The sequence below is a fragment of the Octopus sinensis genome, linkage group LG30, assembly GCF_006345805.1.
Source record: "Octopus sinensis linkage group LG30, ASM634580v1, whole genome shotgun sequence".
NCBI lineage: Eukaryota > Metazoa > Mollusca > Cephalopoda > Octopoda > Octopodidae > Octopus > Octopus sinensis.
In genome coordinates, this window is record NC_043026.1 from 10,486,211 (window position 1) to 10,504,100 (window position 17,890).

General features: G+C 36.4%; 5 protein-coding genes across 6 annotated transcripts in view; 3 read left to right on the forward strand and 2 right to left on the reverse strand.

Moving 5' to 3' along the window:
* The window catches only part of LOC115226337 (zinc finger protein 271-like), a 478,512-nt gene that overhangs the window by 274,530 nt on the left and 186,092 nt on the right, over window positions 1–17,890 (reverse strand). The gene's annotated exons all lie outside the window — the stretch shown is intronic.
* LOC118768553 (zinc finger protein 239-like) overlaps window positions 1–17,890 on the reverse strand; it is a 225,563-nt gene that overhangs the window by 65,979 nt on the left and 141,694 nt on the right. The window lies entirely within an intron of this gene.
* LOC115226522 (gastrula zinc finger protein XlCGF17.1-like) overlaps window positions 1–17,890 on the forward strand; it is a 371,227-nt gene that overhangs the window by 25,096 nt on the left and 328,241 nt on the right. The window lies entirely within an intron of this gene.
* The window catches only part of LOC115226591 (zinc finger protein 728-like), a 73,131-nt gene that overhangs the window by 9,500 nt on the left and 45,741 nt on the right, over window positions 1–17,890 (forward strand). The window contains exons 3-4 of the mRNA XM_036515147.1: window positions 10,945–11,520; window positions 13,527–13,575. Coding sequence (XP_036371040.1) covers window positions 10,945–11,520; window positions 13,527–13,575 — 625 coding nt within the window. The remainder of the gene's footprint in view (window positions 1–10,944; window positions 11,521–13,526; window positions 13,576–17,890) is intronic.
* LOC115226389 (zinc finger protein 239-like) lies at window positions 762–6,483 on the forward strand. Of its 2 annotated transcripts, none has more exons than XM_036515292.1 (3): window positions 762–1,508; window positions 1,761–2,090; window positions 6,131–6,483. In XM_036515292.1, the coding sequence occupies exons 1-3, from the start codon at window positions 1,060–1,062 to the stop codon at window positions 6,393–6,395; spliced, it is 1,044 nt and encodes a 347-aa protein (XP_036371185.1). In that variant the 5' UTR covers window positions 762–1,059; the 3' UTR covers window positions 6,396–6,483. The 2 variants fall into 2 exon arrangements, with proteins under 2 accessions (XP_036371185.1, XP_036371186.1); XM_036515293.1 differs by lacking the exons at window positions 762–1,508; window positions 1,761–2,090 and adding exons at window positions 3,840–4,084; window positions 5,171–6,087 and having other exon boundaries at window positions 6,340–6,483.

Consider the following 17,890-nt stretch of genomic DNA (forward strand, 5'->3'; position numbering starts at 1 on the left):
AGTGGATTTGGTAGACGGAAACTGAAAGAAGCCTGTCGTATATATGTATATATATATACATATATATGTGTGTGTGTGTGTTTATCCCCCGTCACTTAGTGGTTCGGCAAAAGAGACCGATAGAATAAGTCCTGGGCTTACAAAGAATAAGTCCCGGGGTCGAGTTGCTCGACTAAAGGCGGTGCTCCAGCATGGCCGCAGTCAAATGACTGAAACAAGTAAAAGAGTAAAAGTAAATAATTTTTGTTAAACAAAGTAAATAACACAAAAACACAAAGTAAGGATCGACTAGTCATGACTAGCTGGCGCGTGTGCGCGCACTGGGACCACTGTTCGCTAGTAGTTCCTGTATGGTCTAACAGATCTTTCATTTAGCTTTAAAATTAATAGAAATCAATGTCATTTATATTTCTTTCGCATTTCCATTCATCAACAGTGTTAGTTTACATTTCTTTGTTTGGTACTACTTTAAGAGGCATTCTTTCGATATAACTCGACAAAATCAAAACATTTCACTTTGGGTATCTCCGTGGGTTGTGGAGTATAGATATAACGAAATTATGTCAGCGATGTCTCGTTTTAAACTTGAAAAAATAATGCCTTGCATATTTGTTCTTCCCTGTTTCAGGTGTGTATGTAAAATCCGCAAATTTCCAAGCAGAAAACAGAATCGGACTGTCATTTGCTTCCATGCCTCTGTATCTTAGTTTCTTGTTTCTTTATTTTTTCAGAATATCAGATGACATTGGCACAACAGAAGATATACAAAGCATATATAACATTGTTTCTATAAATATGGTGTAGATTTCTGTGAAATATTTGTTCTAATCTGATATTAATAGCAACACTTTTGCACTTCACTGACTGGAGTGCCAAGAAGATGAGATTGTGTGCCAAGTAAACTTGGATACAAGTGTTACTAGAGAAAGAAACCAGTGGAAATATTTGTAAGATTAAACAATAGGAAGAAAAACAAGAAAAGTATATTTACATTGTGATTTGAGAGAAATAATAATGGAAAAGAGTGAGAAGCTTAAAGAATTGATTTCCCATTAAGACATGATAGAAGGGAGAGGAAAGTTATCATATGACTGTGATGTCTGTGGTAAATCATTCTCTCAAAATATTTACTTAAATGAACACAAACATATTCAAACACAAGAAAAACCATTTCACTGTGATATTTGTGGTAAATCATTTGTTGAATGTCAAAAATTAACTTTACATAAACGTATTCACTCAGAAGAGAAGCGATATCATTGTGATATCTGTGGCAAATCATTCTTTGAAAATAGTGCTTTAACGAAACACAGACGTATTCATACAGGAGAGAAACGATATCATTGTGATATCTGTGGCAAATCTTTCACTGAAAATACCAGCTTAACTACACACAAACGTATTCATACAGGAGAGAGACCATTTCACTGTAATATCTGTGGTAAAACATTCTCTAACAGTAGTCACTTAATTGTACATAAACGTATTCATACAGGCGAGAAGCCATATCATTGTGATATTTGTGACAAATCATTCACTGTCAGCAGTTCTTTAACTACACACAAACGTCTTCATTCAGGAGGGAAACCATATCATTGTGATGTCTGTGACAAATCATTCACTTTCAGCAGTTCTTTAACTGAGCACAAACGTCTTCATACAGGAGAGAGACCGTATCATTGTAATGTCTGTGGTAAATCCTTCAATAAGAGTGATACTTTAACTAAACATAAACGTATTCACACAGGCGAAAAACCATTTCACTGTGATATCTGTGGCAAATCATTCACTGAAAATTGCAGCTTAACTACACACATACATATCCATACAGGAGAAAAACCGTATCATTGTGATATCTGTGGCAAATCATTTACTGTGAGCTTTGCTTTAACTTCACACAAACGTCTTCATTCAGGAGACAAGCCATATCATTGTGACATCTGTGACAAATCATTCACTCTCCGCAGATCTTTAACTGAACACAAACGTCTTCATTCAGGAGAGAGACCATATCATTGTGATGTCTGTGGTAAATCCTTCAATAAGAGTAATACTTTAACTAAACATGAACGTATTCACACAGGCGAAAAGCCATATCATTGTGATATCTGTGGCAAATCATTCACTGTAAATAGCAGCTTAATTACACACAAGCGTATTCATACAGGAGAGAAGCCGTATCATTGTGATGTTTGTCGTAAATCATTCTCTAGCAGTAGTCACTTAACTGTACATAAACATATTCATACAGGCGAGAAACCATATCATTGTGACATCTGTGGCAAATCATTCTCTGAAAATAGCAACTTAACTGCACACAAACACATTCATACAGGCAAAAAGCCACATCGTTGTGATATCTGTGGCAAATCATTTAATGCAAGTGGTAAACTAATTATGCACGAACATATTCATGCAGGAGAGAGAGTATAACATTGTGATATCTGTGGTAAATCATTGACACCATTCTCTATAAATAGTAACTTAACTAGACACAAGTGTATTCACACCAGAGAGAAACAATATCAAAGTGATGTCTACTGAATCATTGTCTGACCATCAAGCTTTCACTTCATACAAAATGTGAAGTTATTTCACTGATAAATCATTCACTGAAAACAGTAAATTAACTGCACACAAATGGATTCATTCAGGGTAGAACGGAAAAGGCTACTTTGTATGGTTCTTTTGTAATCTTCTTTTTTCTTTAATATTCCGTGTGTCATGTAATTGACACCATGACTCAGAAAATAACGTTTTTACAAAAATTTCAGTTTTTGTCTCTTTTTTGAAAAATTTCTCTCAGCTTCCTCCTTTACTTCCATTCCCATTTCATTTTCCATGATGTAGGGACCTCTATACTGAAATTCCTCCTGGCAACCCTACACATGGCTCTTTGCTGAATATCACTTCCCTAATTTACTGTATATTTATTCATTATTAAATTTTAAATACTTTGCTCATTAAATGTGTTAACAGTTACGTATATTAGGAGTTTTTCAAACACAGAAATGCAGTAAAGTTGTCAAATATATAAATAATGACCTCCAGTACAAAATGGAAGACACCACAAAAACACGGGGCATAACTATGGTTTAGGGCCCCACAACAGACTGTTTTCTCTTAACTTTCTGAAGAATTGGTTTTTAAATTAAACTTTGCAGCTTTCAAGAGTCTAGATTACAATTGTCTTAGTAAAATTTATGAAAAAAAGTTTTCCAAGGAGATTGTGATCCTTCTCATCTCCACCCTGCTTTTGTCAGAGTCCATGGAATTAGGAAGTCCATATCCCATGGAATTAGGAAGAGAGTTGGCCTAGATATGATGCAGTTTGGTTTTGTGCCTGGAACAAGCATTTATTCGCATTTATACCAGCTTTCATTGATGATCGTGACCTGTACAGAAACTTTCGGTTTATCGCCTAACTTTGATATCGGAAGATGTGAGTAACAACCTTCCATGCCAATCTACTGTTGTTCCTGGCCTACACTGTCCACTTTTTGTTCTCTAAACTTGCCACGGATTGCATGAAGTTTACAAATTACCTACACTTCCAAGAACCTAAAAAGCAAGCATCTGCTATACCATGATCACTGTTAATCTGCGTAATCTGAAGTTGATTAATCACCTCAGTTTCAAAGATATCACATCGCAAATTTAGGCAAAATTTCGACAAATTTAATGACAATTCACTTTGTCATATTCCTCCTCAAAATATTCATCCAAATTTCATAACTGTGGTAGCAAAATGTTTCTTTTTGGATGCTCCTCTCAAATGAGAATTAAAGTAGAAATTACATTTGGATATTTCCCAAAATCCATATCGATCCCCAATTTACCATTTAATCAGATGCAATAAATACAGAGAAATACTTTCAATCACAAGACGTAAAGGGAGATAACAAGTCTTATCCCCTCAAAGTATTATATATGAAAGAATACGCATGCGCAATACTCGTACCTCCGTTTCTTGGCATCGGATGAGAAATGTCCTTCGCCTGAATTTCTCTTCTTCGTCTTTTAATTCATTTCTCAACCAACATAAACACCGTTTATAGTAACGCTGTCCATATCAAGCATTCACGTAAGTATTCAACAACGAAAATATTCAATCTTTTATCTTAAATATATGAGACGTTCGGTTTTTGACATGTTCATTCTTTGTGTCTCTTCTGTCTTTTATGGAAGAGAGATATTGAATTGTGCAAGACTTGGCTGCTATTTCTAGCCATGGAAGAGAGATGTCCATGATTTATGCAAGATTTGGCTGCTATTTCTAGCTATGGAAGAGAGATGTCCATGATTTATGCAAGATTTGGCTGCTATTTCTAGCTATGGAAGAGAGATGTCCAGGATTTATGCAAGATTTGGCTGCTATTTCTAGCTATGGAAGAGATGTCCAGGATTTATGCAAGATTTGATGCTATTTGTAGCTATGGAAGAGAGATGTCCATGATTTGTACGAGATTTGGCTGCTATTTCTAGCTATGGACGAGAGGTGTCTATGATTTGTGCGAGATTTAGCTGCTATTTCTAGCTATGGAAGAGAGATGTCTATGATTTGTGCGAGATTTGGCTGCTATTTCTAGATATGGAAGAGATGTTCATGAGGTATTATTTAAGAAGAGTGGTCCCGGTGCGCGCACTCGCGCATCCACGCTAGCTACTCGTGACTAGTCGATCCTACAACGACTACATAGCAAAGTAAATAAATAATTTTTTTTAAAACAAAGGAAATAAAACACAAAGTAAGGATCGACTAGTCACGACTAGCTAACGCGAGTGCCTGCACCAGGACCACTCTTCTTAAGTAGTACCTATCCATGATTTGTGCGAGATTTGGCTGCTATTTCTAGCAATGGAAGAGAGATGTTTATGATTTGTGCGAGATTTGGCTGCTATTTCTAGCTATGGATGTTATTACCTGCTATTCTGTAGTTTAATCTAAATAATATTACACAATGTGACGGTGTAGCTGTGGTTTACAAATATGTAAGCTACACACAAGATTCTGTGATGTAAATTTTAATACATTAAAAAGTTCAGTTGTTCGGGTAAATGCTTATTTCTAAAGTTTATCTCTGTAGAAATGTTGTAAACTTTCCTCAGTTGAATCTGTATTTTGAAAGCAGCTTCTTTATCTTACACTGTTGTTTCTTTATTATTTCAGAATATCGGATGACATTGGAATAACAGAAGATCTATTCTCAGTATTTATCATCTTTTGAAACTGAAAGAAAATTCTATACAAATTATACAACACTTTCTATATATATGCTGTGAATTTCTGTGAAATATTTGTTCTAATCTGATATGATTAGCCAAAGTTTTGCACATCACTGTCTGCAGTGCCGAGAAGATGAGTTTGTGTGCTTGGATACATTTACATAAATGTTATTAGAGCAGGGAAACAATGGACAGAAAATCAGGAGTGGAAGTATTTGTGAGATTAAACGATAAGAAGAAAAACAAGAAAAGTATATTTACATTGTGATTTGAGAAAAATAATAATGGAAAAGAGTGAGAAAATTATAGAAATAGACACAGTGAAAAAGCCATATCACTGTGATGTCTGTGGTAAATCATTCTCTACAAATAGTAACTTAATTACTCACAAACGTATCCATACAGGGGAAAAGCCATATCACTGTGATATCTGTGGTAAATCTTTCATCCGCAATCATGACGTAACTAGACACAAGCGTACTCATACAGGAGAGAAGCCATATCACTGTGATATCTGTGGTAAATCTTTCTCTGGAAGTACTGCCCTAACAATACACATACGTATTCATACAGGAGAGAAGCCATATCACTGTAATATCTGTGACAAATCATTTTCTCAAGATAAGCACATTCGTATTCATACAGGAGAGAAACCTTATCATTGTGATATCTGTGGTAAATCTTTCTTTGAAAATGGTAAGTTAACTGCACACAGGCGTATTCATACAGGAGAGAAGCCATATCACTGTGATATCTGTGGTAAATCTTTCATCCACAATAATGACGTAACTAGACATAAACGTATTCATACAGGAGAGAAACCTTATCATTGTGATATCTGTGGTAAATCATTCTCTGATAATAGTAGCTTAACTAAACACAAACGTTTTCATTCAGGCGAAAGACCATATCACTGTGATATCTGTGGTAAATCATTCTCTCAAAATAGTGACTTAACTAAACACAGACGTCTTCATTCAGGAGAAAGACCATATCACTGTGATATCTGTGGTAAATCATTCTCTCAAAGTTATAGTGTAACTTCACACAAACGTACTCATACAGGAGAGAAGCCATATTATTGTAATGTTTGTGGTAAATCATTCACTAAATGTAGTAATTTAACTGCACACAAATGTATTCAGAGAGAAGAGAAAGGAAAAGACTAATTTCTAATTGTTTCTTCTGTTGACTTCTTTTTCTTAATATTTCTGTTTTTCATGTAATGGAAATTACAATTCTGAAAATAAAGAATTTTCCAAAATTCCAGTTTTTTTATTTTCTTTCATACCTTTTCACACAAGCCTCACTTCCATGCTCTTTTCATTTCCCATGATGTAGGGACCCCTATACTGAAACTTCTCCTCCTTCAACCCTACACATTGTTCTTTGTTGAATACCACTTCCCCAATTTACTATATATTTTTTTTTTTTATTAGCTTTTAAATGCTTCTCAAATATGTTAATGGTAGCATAAGTCATGGCTTTTTCAAACACGGATGCAGTAAATTTGTCAAATATATACATAAACAATGACCTCCTGTACAAAATGGAAGAAACCACAATAGAAGAATATTCCTCATAACAATAGTTTAGTGCCCCACAACAGACTGTCTACTCATAACCTACTTATCGTTGTTTAAATTAAATTTTGCAGAGATAAGTGTTTGAGGGTCTAGACTACAATTACCTTCCTAAAATTGAGGAATGAAATTTTTTGTATGAGATTCTGACCGTTCTTGACGCCCCCCTCTTTTTGTGAGGCTCATAGCTCAGCTAATTAGGAAGAGAGAGAAATAGATGCAGTTTGGCTTTGTGTTATGTAGAAGCACTACTGATGTTTTCTTCTTTGTAAGACGAGTACTGAGAAGAATTTAGTAAAAATTAAACCTCTATACTTGACATTGAGAAAGCCTTTGACAGGTTCCCCCACTTCCTTATTCAGTGGTTAATGCAGAAGCTAGGGATAGAGTTGTTGGTGTGAGCCATACAAACTGTACAGAGATGCTGTCAGTAAGATGAAAGTTGGTAATGTGTGTAGCAATGAATTTAGTAAGCAAGTAGGAGTTTCCGAAGGATCAATTCTCACTCCCCTCTTATTTATCATAGACCTTCTAGCCATAGCAGAGGAATTTAAGACTGGATGCCCTTGAGAGCTCCACTATGATGATAACCTTGTTATTATAGCGGAATTTCTACAAGAGTTAGAGAATGAATATAAGGTGTGGATGCAGCGTCTGCAATTCGAGGGCCTTAGACTTAATTTAGCAAAACCCATAGTACTAGCATGTAGGAAAGCAGACAAGTCACTAATTTCTTCAAGGAGATGGCCTTGATTGATATGACTTGATTCTTACTGGATTGACTTCATTCTTACTTGAAAATGAGATAGATACTTGTGAATGTGAAGTCTTTCATTGGTGATGAATGTACAACTCAACATAGGTTAGTGGTTTGTGATTTGAAACTTAGAGCTAGAAGGTTCCGAGAAATAGGTCATTCCAGAAAACGACAATATATAAATTCAAACACTCAACAAAAACAGTAAGAAATTTTGTGAAATTCTATTTGAAGCATTTAAAATAGAGATGTATAGCATATTGGACAACTGGAAGTCCCTGCAGGACAATCTACTGAGGGACACAGACTGGTCATTCAAATAATACCAAGAAGTTTTTAGAATATTTTATACGTCTGACGTTTTTCGCATGCCTTCCAACAAATTATCAGCCAAAGTTGAGGTCCCCAGGAACAGAAAGATAGTAACAAGAGTTATCTACCGTGCTTTCTGTAAAACCCACGCGTGCGCACGAGATATATTTCCGTTTCCGTCTTGACATTAATTGAATTGTTGGTTGAATGAATTTCTATTCCTAAACTTTTAATACATTTCTCATCTATTACAAATGCACTTATAACAACGTTATCCCCTATGAAACTTTTCCGTGAGTATTTCATCAGTAGACGTTCAGTATTTGACTTTTCGATTGGCTGTGTTTCTCCAATTTTTTATGTATCAGAGATGTCTATGAATTGTACAAGATTTGGCTGCTATTTCTAGCTATGGAAGATAGTTATCTAGGATTTAAGCGAGATCTGGTTGCTGTTTCTAGTTATGGAAGAGAAATCACTATGTTTCGTGCCAGATTTGGCTGCTATTTCTAGCAATGGAAGAGATGTCCATAATTTGTGAAGATTTGGCTGCTATTTCTAGCTATGGTTGTTTTGTTTTTTTTTCAATGCTTCTAATTGTTTTGCCAATCAACTCATTTGCATACGCAAGTCGTTGTAGGATCGACTACTTACGACTAGCTAGCGCGAGTGCGCGCACCGGGACCACTGTTCGCTAGTAGTACCCATATTCTTTACCTCCGCCAAATAAATTGCCTACATTTGCTGTAAAATGAGAGTAAAGTGGCTTCCTTAATTTTTATTGTAAAATCAGTATAATTATTTTTGTCATGTCCCTGTAAGAGAACTTCCGGTTTAGTTTGCAATGAAGCCCATCTCTGCCACCGCATCCCACAGTTCGTTTTCCCTGTCTCTATATGTGTGTCTGTGCACGCATACATTCGTTCTCAACATGTTATTTGTTTCGACTTCATTCCCAATACCCTCCCCATCTATCGGTCCCTTTTTCTGTACTTGTGAGCCAGAGAGAGTTTAACAAGAAAGAGGGGATGCCTGGTTATCTAGCCGGAAAGAAGATCAAGAGAAAGAGAGAGGCTGCTCAAGAAAGAGGGCAGGAATAGGTACGTTGCTGGAGACGAGATGTGCGGTTATCCTGAGGGAGAGAGAGAGAGAGTTAACATGAAAGACGCCAGGAGCAATTGTAAAGAAGATAGATATATGGTTACCTGGCCATATTCCTACCGCTCTACGTCACGCTGGTGAGACCCATATTGGAGTAGGGGATTCAAGCCTCTTCTCCTTATCTCCAGAGATAAGAGCAAGAGAAGAATGGAGAGAGATTAAGAATGAGGGCAGAAACTGTAGAAGAGGTACATAGCCAGTCAAGGAAAGAGCAAAAGAGAGAGATTAGGGGACAACAAGAGAGTAGGAGAGAAAAGGCAACGAAGGGCCAGGTTATACATGCAAGGAGCAGGGATCAAAGCATAGATGGGATGAGAGACTAAGGAACAGAGAGGTGTATATATACATACATACATGCATATATACCTACATATATATACATACCTACATCTATATGCATATATACATACATATATGTGCATACCTACATATATATGCATATATACATATATGTACATACCTACATCTATATGTATATATACATGCATATATGTGCATACCTACATATATATGCATGTATACATACATATATGTACATACCTACATCTATATGTATATATACATACATATATGTGCATACCTACATATATATGCATATATACCTACATATATGTACATACCTACATCTATATGTATATATACATGCATATATGTGCATACCTACATATATATGCATGTATACATACATATATGTACATACCTACATCTATATGTATATATACATGCATATATGTGCATACCTACATATATATGCATGTATACATACATATATGTACATACCTACATCTATATGTATATATACATGCATATATGTGCATACCTACATATATATGCATATATACCTACATATATGTACATACCTACATCTATATGTATATATACATACATATATGTACATACCTACATTTATATGTATATATACCTACATATATGTACATACCTACATCTATATGTATATATACATGCATATATGTACATACCTACATCTGTATGTATATATACATGCATATATGGATACAGGACATCAAAAAATGTTGAACACAATGAGAAACGAAAACATAAAAACAAAAATATAGAAACGATCTTTTTTTGTAAACAACAGAAAAAACCCCAGAGAAACGAGACATACAACGCATGGAATATTCCCCTTCTTCAGTTGTCCCTTCTTCATTACTCCACATTTCGAAAGTAAGGACAGTTTAATAAGAAATTGAAAAGAAAAGTTCAGTTGTTTACTTCTAGAATTTATCTCTGTAGACATGTAGTAAGAGTTGCACTGTTGCATGTCTGCTATTAAAATATCCTCTTGTATCTTATGCTGTTGTTTCTCTCTTATTTCAGAATATCAGACAACTGTGACATCAAAGAATTGCTTTCATCAGATTCATCATCAACATCTGTTATCTTTTAAAGACCAAAGAAAAACGTTACATGCGACAAATATATAAACTCTGTGAAATATTTCTTCTGAACGGAGATTAATGGCAGCGTTTTCCTACTGTACAGTCTGCAGTATGTACAAGATGAATTTGCTTACTTGTAATTAAATTTGGATGAAAATCAGAGTTGATGAGAAAATAGCTGTAAAACATTTGAAATAAATGAACAATAAAAAGTGAAAGAAGAAAATAAATTTATATTGTTCTGGGAGAAGAGAAATCTATTGAAACAATGGATAATGTTACAGACTTAAAGGATTGATTTATTATTTTGTTGAAGAGATGCAGAAAGTGACTGAAAAATCGTCATACCATTGTGGTGTGTGTAAGAAACCATTTGCTCTGGAAAGTAACCTTATTAAACACAAATGTATTAATAGAGGTGAGAAACCATATCCCTGTGATATTTGTGGGGAATCATTCTCTAAAAGGTTTAGTTTAACTGTCCACATACGTATTCACACAGGAGAAAAACCATATCAGTGCGACATCTGTGGTAAATCATTCTCCAAAAATGATGGTCTCACTAGACATAAACGTACTCATACAGGAGAGAAGCCATATCACTGTGATATCTGTGGTAAATCATTCTCAGAATTTGGTCACTTAAGTAACCATAAACGTACTCATACAGGAGAGAAACCATATCACTGTGATATTTGTGGTAAATCATTCTCTAGAAGTAGTCTCTTGACTACGCATAAATGTATTCATGCACGTGAGAATCCTTATCCCTGTGATATCTGTGGTAAATCATTCACTGATACTCACAACTTAACCAGGCACATCCGTATTCATACAGGTGAGAAACCATATCAGTGTGACATCTGTGGTGAATCATTCTCTAGGAATGATGGTGTCACTAGTCATAAACGTGTTCACACAGGAGAGAAACCACATCATTGTGATATCTGTGGTAAATCATTCTCTGAATCTGTTCACTTGACTTACCACAAACGTACTCATACAGGAGAAAGACCATATCACTGTGATATCTGTGGTAAATATTTTTCTGAATCTGGTCACTTGACTAAACATAAACGTACTCATACAGGAGAGAGACCATATCACTGTGACATCTGCAGTAAATCATTCTCTAGGAATGATGGTCTCACTAATCATAAACGTATTCATATGGGTCTGAAGCCATATCACTGTGATGTCTGTGGTAAATCATTCTCACAGTCTGGTAACTTGACTAAACACAAACGGACCCATACAGGTGATTAACTATATCAGTGTGTTGGATATTTTTCTGAAAATACTCATTTAACTAAATCTAAGCACATTCATACAGAGAAGCTTTTATGACTGATACCTGTAGTGAATCCTTCTCTCAACTGACTTTACTAAACACAAATGTGTTCATACATGAGAAAGTCCATATCACTGTGATATCCATTGTAAATCATTCTATATAACTGGTGCTTTGAATAGACACAAACATATTCATACACAAAGGAGGCCATACCATTGTGATATCGGTAGTAAATCATTCTGTAATTTAAACACCTTAGTTACAAACATATTCATACAAGAAATCAATATAGCTGTGATATCCGTGGTAAATCATTCACGTGAAGGTTTCATTTAACTACTCATATATGCATTCATATGGGAGATAAACCATATCACTGTGACATCTGTGCTGTATCCTTTTCTCAAGCAAACGTTTTACATTCTCACAAATGTGTTCAGACAGGAGGAAAGTCACAGCATAGTGATGTCTCTGAGAAATCATTCCCTGACAAAAGGGAATTATCTCTCCCCATTTAGCTATTCACTTAGGAAGTACAACTGTATTATTGGTCCAAATTCGTTACCTCACACAATGATAAACCTCTCAAGACAATTTTTTATTTGCTGAAGCAATATCTACCCTCGACTTTTCCTAATCACTCATCTCATTTTGTTTCCCCATTTTGAAATAATCTTTTAAAGCTAAATGCTTTTCCTGATGCCAGCCGTTTAATCACCTTTTACATTCCATAGGCAGGGCATGCCATACATGTGCTGTAAAACCAAGATGCAGTGTTTGTCACAGTTCATTCTATGATAACTTATATAATCATCAATGCATTCTCAAAGGAAAGAAAATATAATGCTATTATTTTACATATAACTACTACTGTGTCGACATAATTGTGGTAACTTACTGCTGTAGTATTTCTAATAAAAATCCTTTATTCACTACGCTTGTATGTATTCCATCATGCCTGCCCCACTCTTCCCCACCTGTTCCTGTAAATTATCCAACATCATGTCGCTTCTGTTGTCCCTCTCCTGTCTACTGTGTCATCATTACTCTTCTGCTGCTTTGAATTCTCAGTCACTTCCTACTCCCCTATGTGTCTTGCATCATTGCAGGTTGCCTACTTGCCATCTCTTCACCCTTCCACAATCGCCCACCCCTCCACCAACTGTCCCACACTTTTCTTCCCTCTGCCCCACTCTTGTACTTTGAAGGTCAACTCTAACACCTCATCACCCCTATGTTTATCTCTTTCCATGAGATTCCTCATGATCCTTCCCTCCTCTTCTCAATTCAGCTGTCACAGCTTTACTACTCTCCTCTCAGTTTCTCTATCTCTCCCTCAGTCTGTTTGTCTCAGTCCGATCTGAGAATATATTTGTCAGTGTCTGTCTGTCTTTCTGCCTTCTCAATTATATATCGTCTTGACTGCGTGGCCTATAATTTACATCAATAAATGTCAGGTCATTCTAGTTTCTAATAAAAATCATTTATTCACTATGCTTGTATGTATTCCATCATTCCTGCCCCACTCTTCCCCACCTGTTCCTGTAAATTATCCAACATCATGTCGCTTGTGTTGTCTCTCTCCTGTCTACTGTAGCCATCTGTCTGTATGTCAGAGCCTGTCTGTCTTTCTATCTCTGAATCTGTCCCTCTGTCTTCTCAATCACTTATCTTCTTGACTGTGTGGCTTATAATCTTTACTTTTTACATCATTTCTCTCTGAAGACATTATGAAATCTAAATAAAGCTGGTTTATTCTTAAATTATTTTTGTGTCCTTTTTACATGTAGAACATCGGATCAAATCATATGTTGATCCAATCAGTAAACTATGGATTTTGTAGATTTGGCATTATTTTATATACATTTTTATAGAGAACCCATTTCTCATCTCCAGTCACTATTCAGTCCAAAAATGGTTCGTTCGTGAGATGTGACAGCAAAGAAGAGCACACATTCACTCACTGCGTGCAATTAGACTTGGAAAATTTGTGAGGAACCCATTGACTCTATTTGTTGACTTTTTCAATGGCACGCAGGTGTTGATGAATGGTTGAGTAACCAAATCCAAGTTTCTGCTAGCTCCTCAACAGTTACAATGGGATTTTGTTCTACTAGGGTTTGCAGGATGTCCTCATCAAGCTCTACAGATCTTCCAGGACAAAACTCGTCTTCTAGGCTATAGTTTCTGACTCGGAATTTCTGGAACCACCGTTGACACTGGCTTACACTTATTGTCCAATCCCCATACACTGCATTAATATCCCTCGCATTTTCCGTTGTGTTGTTGCCTTGATTGAACTCATAAAACAAAATATGCCGAATATGCTCCTTTGTCACTTCCATTATAACTTTGAAAAAATAGCTGTTAAAAATGAACTGCGCTCTTCAAAACTTGCTCTAAGGGTAAGGACAAGGTAAAATTATTACCGTAAAAACCCATGTAATTTGCGCACCTGTGTAATTTATGCAGGTGATTTCCAGGATAAAAATTGTTAAAAAAAGCACCCAAAAGTTTTCAGAATTACCAATATGGCCAGGGGTAAAAGGTTTTCAATTTAGTTGTATTTAGCATAATTTCACTCATGATTAGATTTTATTAAATTTTCTTTAAATAAAAATAATTTCTAATTAACAGGTATCACATTGAAATCTGTTAAATTACAAAGTATTTGTGTTGTTTATAAGAAACTTTATTTTACATTTCTTGCCCACGAGAGATTATGTCCGATCTTTAGCATACTTTTGTATGTCTTCTCAAATCAGGATCACAGGAAAAGTTTTTGATAAGAATTATCAACAAAAACAAAGTGGATAAAGTGTTGCAAATTAAGTTTAATTAGCAATAAACATCAGCTTGGATGACACTTTACTCAACCGACAAAGGAAGGTGACCAATCAAACTGATGATGGAAACAGAATTCTTTTCTGCAGAGTCTAGTCAGAACCTTTGATATGGAGGATCGAAATTTTAATCCCTTTCACACTTATAAAATGTCAAGCAAACTTAAACATTTGTCATTACTTTTATTGTCAGTATGGGCAGAACTTATGAATCGTTTGCTGTGAAGGAGAAATTAAATATGTGCTCCATTGCGATAGATAGAAGCTCCAAGCAATGTAAAATATGGCCCGGACCGTGTTTACCAGCATGAACGCCAGACTTCAAAAACTAGTTAACCATTTAATGGTTTTAGTAAATTTATACAGAAAAAGTAAGCATTATACCGTCCAGCATAAACAGAAGTCAACTTCATTATGCGTATTTAAGCCATTATTTTCTCTGTAAAAAACTATTCTGACATTAAATGAGTCAACTTCCGGAACAAATGTTTACGTTTCGTACATCTTTTTCCAATAAAAGAAATTTCAAAATAAATTCTGGAAACAATCTACTCATGTAATTCATGCAGCCCCTAAAATTTATTTTCATTTTTGCGAAAAAAAAAGTACATAAATTACATGGGTTTTTATATGCTATGGTTACTATGGTTACTACCTGTGACCTTAGGTATCCTCAAGTTTTCAGCAGTCTTTCAAGAGTTTAGGACCCTCCTGATAATCCTTGCTCTCCTTAAGAGACAAATTTTCTGTAGGAGCTCTATCGGGCATTGTAAATAATGTGTGTGTGTGTATATATATATATATATATATATATATATATATATATATATATATATATATCTTTAGTTATGGTATATTCTGTTAGGGACGTAGTAGAGAACAGTATGAGGCTCATCCACTTTCAGATTTTACCCAGTGCCACCCAGCAGTAGTATTATACATACTGCCAGATTTCATAGTGCTAGCTACCTACTTTCACCCAGATCTTGTCGTAATATTTGCATGTCTGACAAGCTCATTCTTCAACTCCCTGAACATCATTACAACATGACATTTTACTACTTTGAATTCCTCCACGACAGATGACAGGGGAAGTTGTGATTGTTCAGATCTTATGTACAGACCTATTGAAGTGAAGCTTGAGGGAACATCTTGCCATCTTTGGAGGTATTTATTTACCTTCCTTTCCACCCTAGTCCATGTCGGTAGAGCCATGCCCTGTATTTTTCTGGAAACCCTGATCTTTCAGTCCTCCTCAGCCACTCTTCTGCTTGCTTCACAGAAATGGTGACATTGCTTCTGACAGAGCGACTTCTCAAACATCTTTCCAAGACATTTAATCAGATTTTCCTCTGTTGATGGTATGGCTTCTCCTTGCACTTGTAGCTTAATTTTGTTTGTTACTTTACCTCCTCTGGTTACCATACCCCTATATTTGGGAGGCTTAAACTTCTTTCTAACGAATATTACCATGTGTTCAAATGAGGTCAGCACCATTTCTGCCTCCACATGGGTTGTAGTTGTTACCGTGATATCATCCATGAAACCCCTTATTGGCTGCTGACAGCTGCCTGATTCCATTGTTGGCCTTCATTTTCAGCAGCTGACACGAGGAGATTCATAGCCATGATGAAAAGAATGAGGGAGATTGTGCAAACAGTTATGATTCCTCTCTCAAGGTCTTGCCACTGACTTGTGAAGTGGGCTGTTCTGAAACATAACTCGATGCCTCCAAAGTAATTGCTGATTGTTCCCTCAACAGGTGAGGAATATGGTAACAGTCAAGGGCTGCATATATGAGGCTGTGAGGAATTGATCCACATGCATTTTCCAGATCCAGTCAAACCACTGTCATGTCACCTTTACTTCTTTTGGCCTCCCGAATCAGCTGGTTGTGTTCCAGACAGCCCGAGAAACCTGAGACCCCTACCTTTCTGGATAGAGGTGTTTATATACTCATTGTATGAGGTCACCCTTTTTTGGTCAGTACGGAAGGTTTTTCCCTCAACACTCAGGAAGAAGAATGGTCCTGAATTTGTTAATGGCTGATGAGTTTTCTTCCTTTGGCAGCACAAAACTTCCTTTCAGTGGAATGATACCATTTGTCCAGATCTTTCAGAATAGTGTCCACAGCCTCTGAAGGAGCCATGGGCATTTCTTGTATACTTTATAAGGTACACCAATTGGACAGGAGCTGATCCTGATCTGGCCCCTTTCACAACCACTCGTCCCACTTCTTTCCAGAATGGACAACTGACGTTGAACTCATTTCCTGGTATTTCAGCCCTACAGACTTTTGGGTTAACATTAGGAGCTTGATTTCTGAGGTTATGGTTGTAGATCTCTCCCCCTCCACCCAGAAAAGCTTCTACCTCTTCTCTGGAGCTGGTCCATTTCCCTGATTTGGTCCTCCCATGTCCAAACACTGTTCGGGTCAGCCTGAAAGGGTCCACCTGTCATGTGCGTGTATATGTATGCGTTTGTGTATGTGTGCATGCGTGTGTGTGTGTGTGTATGTGTGTCTACAGACGAGGGAGTATTGAAATGTTTCTGGCTTCAGGTAAAACAAAATAGAGACGAATCACTTCATTAGCATTCTATTCAACATATTCTCCCCTCTCACATTCACACACTTGTTGCAGTGGCCCTTCAGTTTTTCTAAGCCCTGGGAAAAAGAACACAGCTGGTTCGGTCTCCAGCCAGTCCTCTGCAGCAGTGGTCATGCCGGGTACTTTTCATCAACCCCTGTATACACATACCTACCCACCTAACTACACACACGGATGGAAAAACGCAGAGACGTTTCAACTAAAGGGAGATAACCATTCATATTAACAGAAAATTAGCTCGGTCAAGACCACACAGATAGATGGATAGAGAAGAGAGAGAGAGAGAGAGAGAGAGAGAGAGAGAGACAGATAGATATATCGATCGGTAGATAGACAGAGAGGCAGATAGATGGATAGAGAGACAAATAGATATATCGATAGGTAGATAGACAGATAGGCAGATAGACAGATAGATGGATAGAGAGAGAGAGACAGATAGATATATCGATAGGTAGATAGGCAGATAGATGGATAGAGAGAGACACAGATAGATATATCGATAGGTAGATAGACAGATAAGCAGATAGATGGATAGAGAGACAGATAGGCAGATAGACAGATAGATGGATAGAGAGAGAGACAGATAGATATATCGATAGGTAGATAGACAGATAGGCAGATAGATGGATAGAGAGACAGATAGATATATCGATAGGTAGATAGACAGATAGATGGATAGAGAGAGAGACAGATAGATATATC

Excerpts from the sequence above, each read along its gene's own strand:
- LOC115226389 (XM_036515292.1), top strand. The coding sequence starts at position 1,060 with ATGATAGAAGGGAGAGGAAAGTTATCATATGACTGTGATGTCTGTGGT. Across the intron at positions 1,509-1,760 it reads CATACAGGCGAGAAGCCATA|TCACTGTGATATCTGTGGCA; the intron begins TCATTGTGATAT and ends CGAAAAACCATT. Across the intron at positions 2,091-6,130 it reads CGTATTCACACAGGCGAAAA|ACCATATCACTGTGATATCT; the intron begins GCCATATCATTG and ends TTCAGGCGAAAG.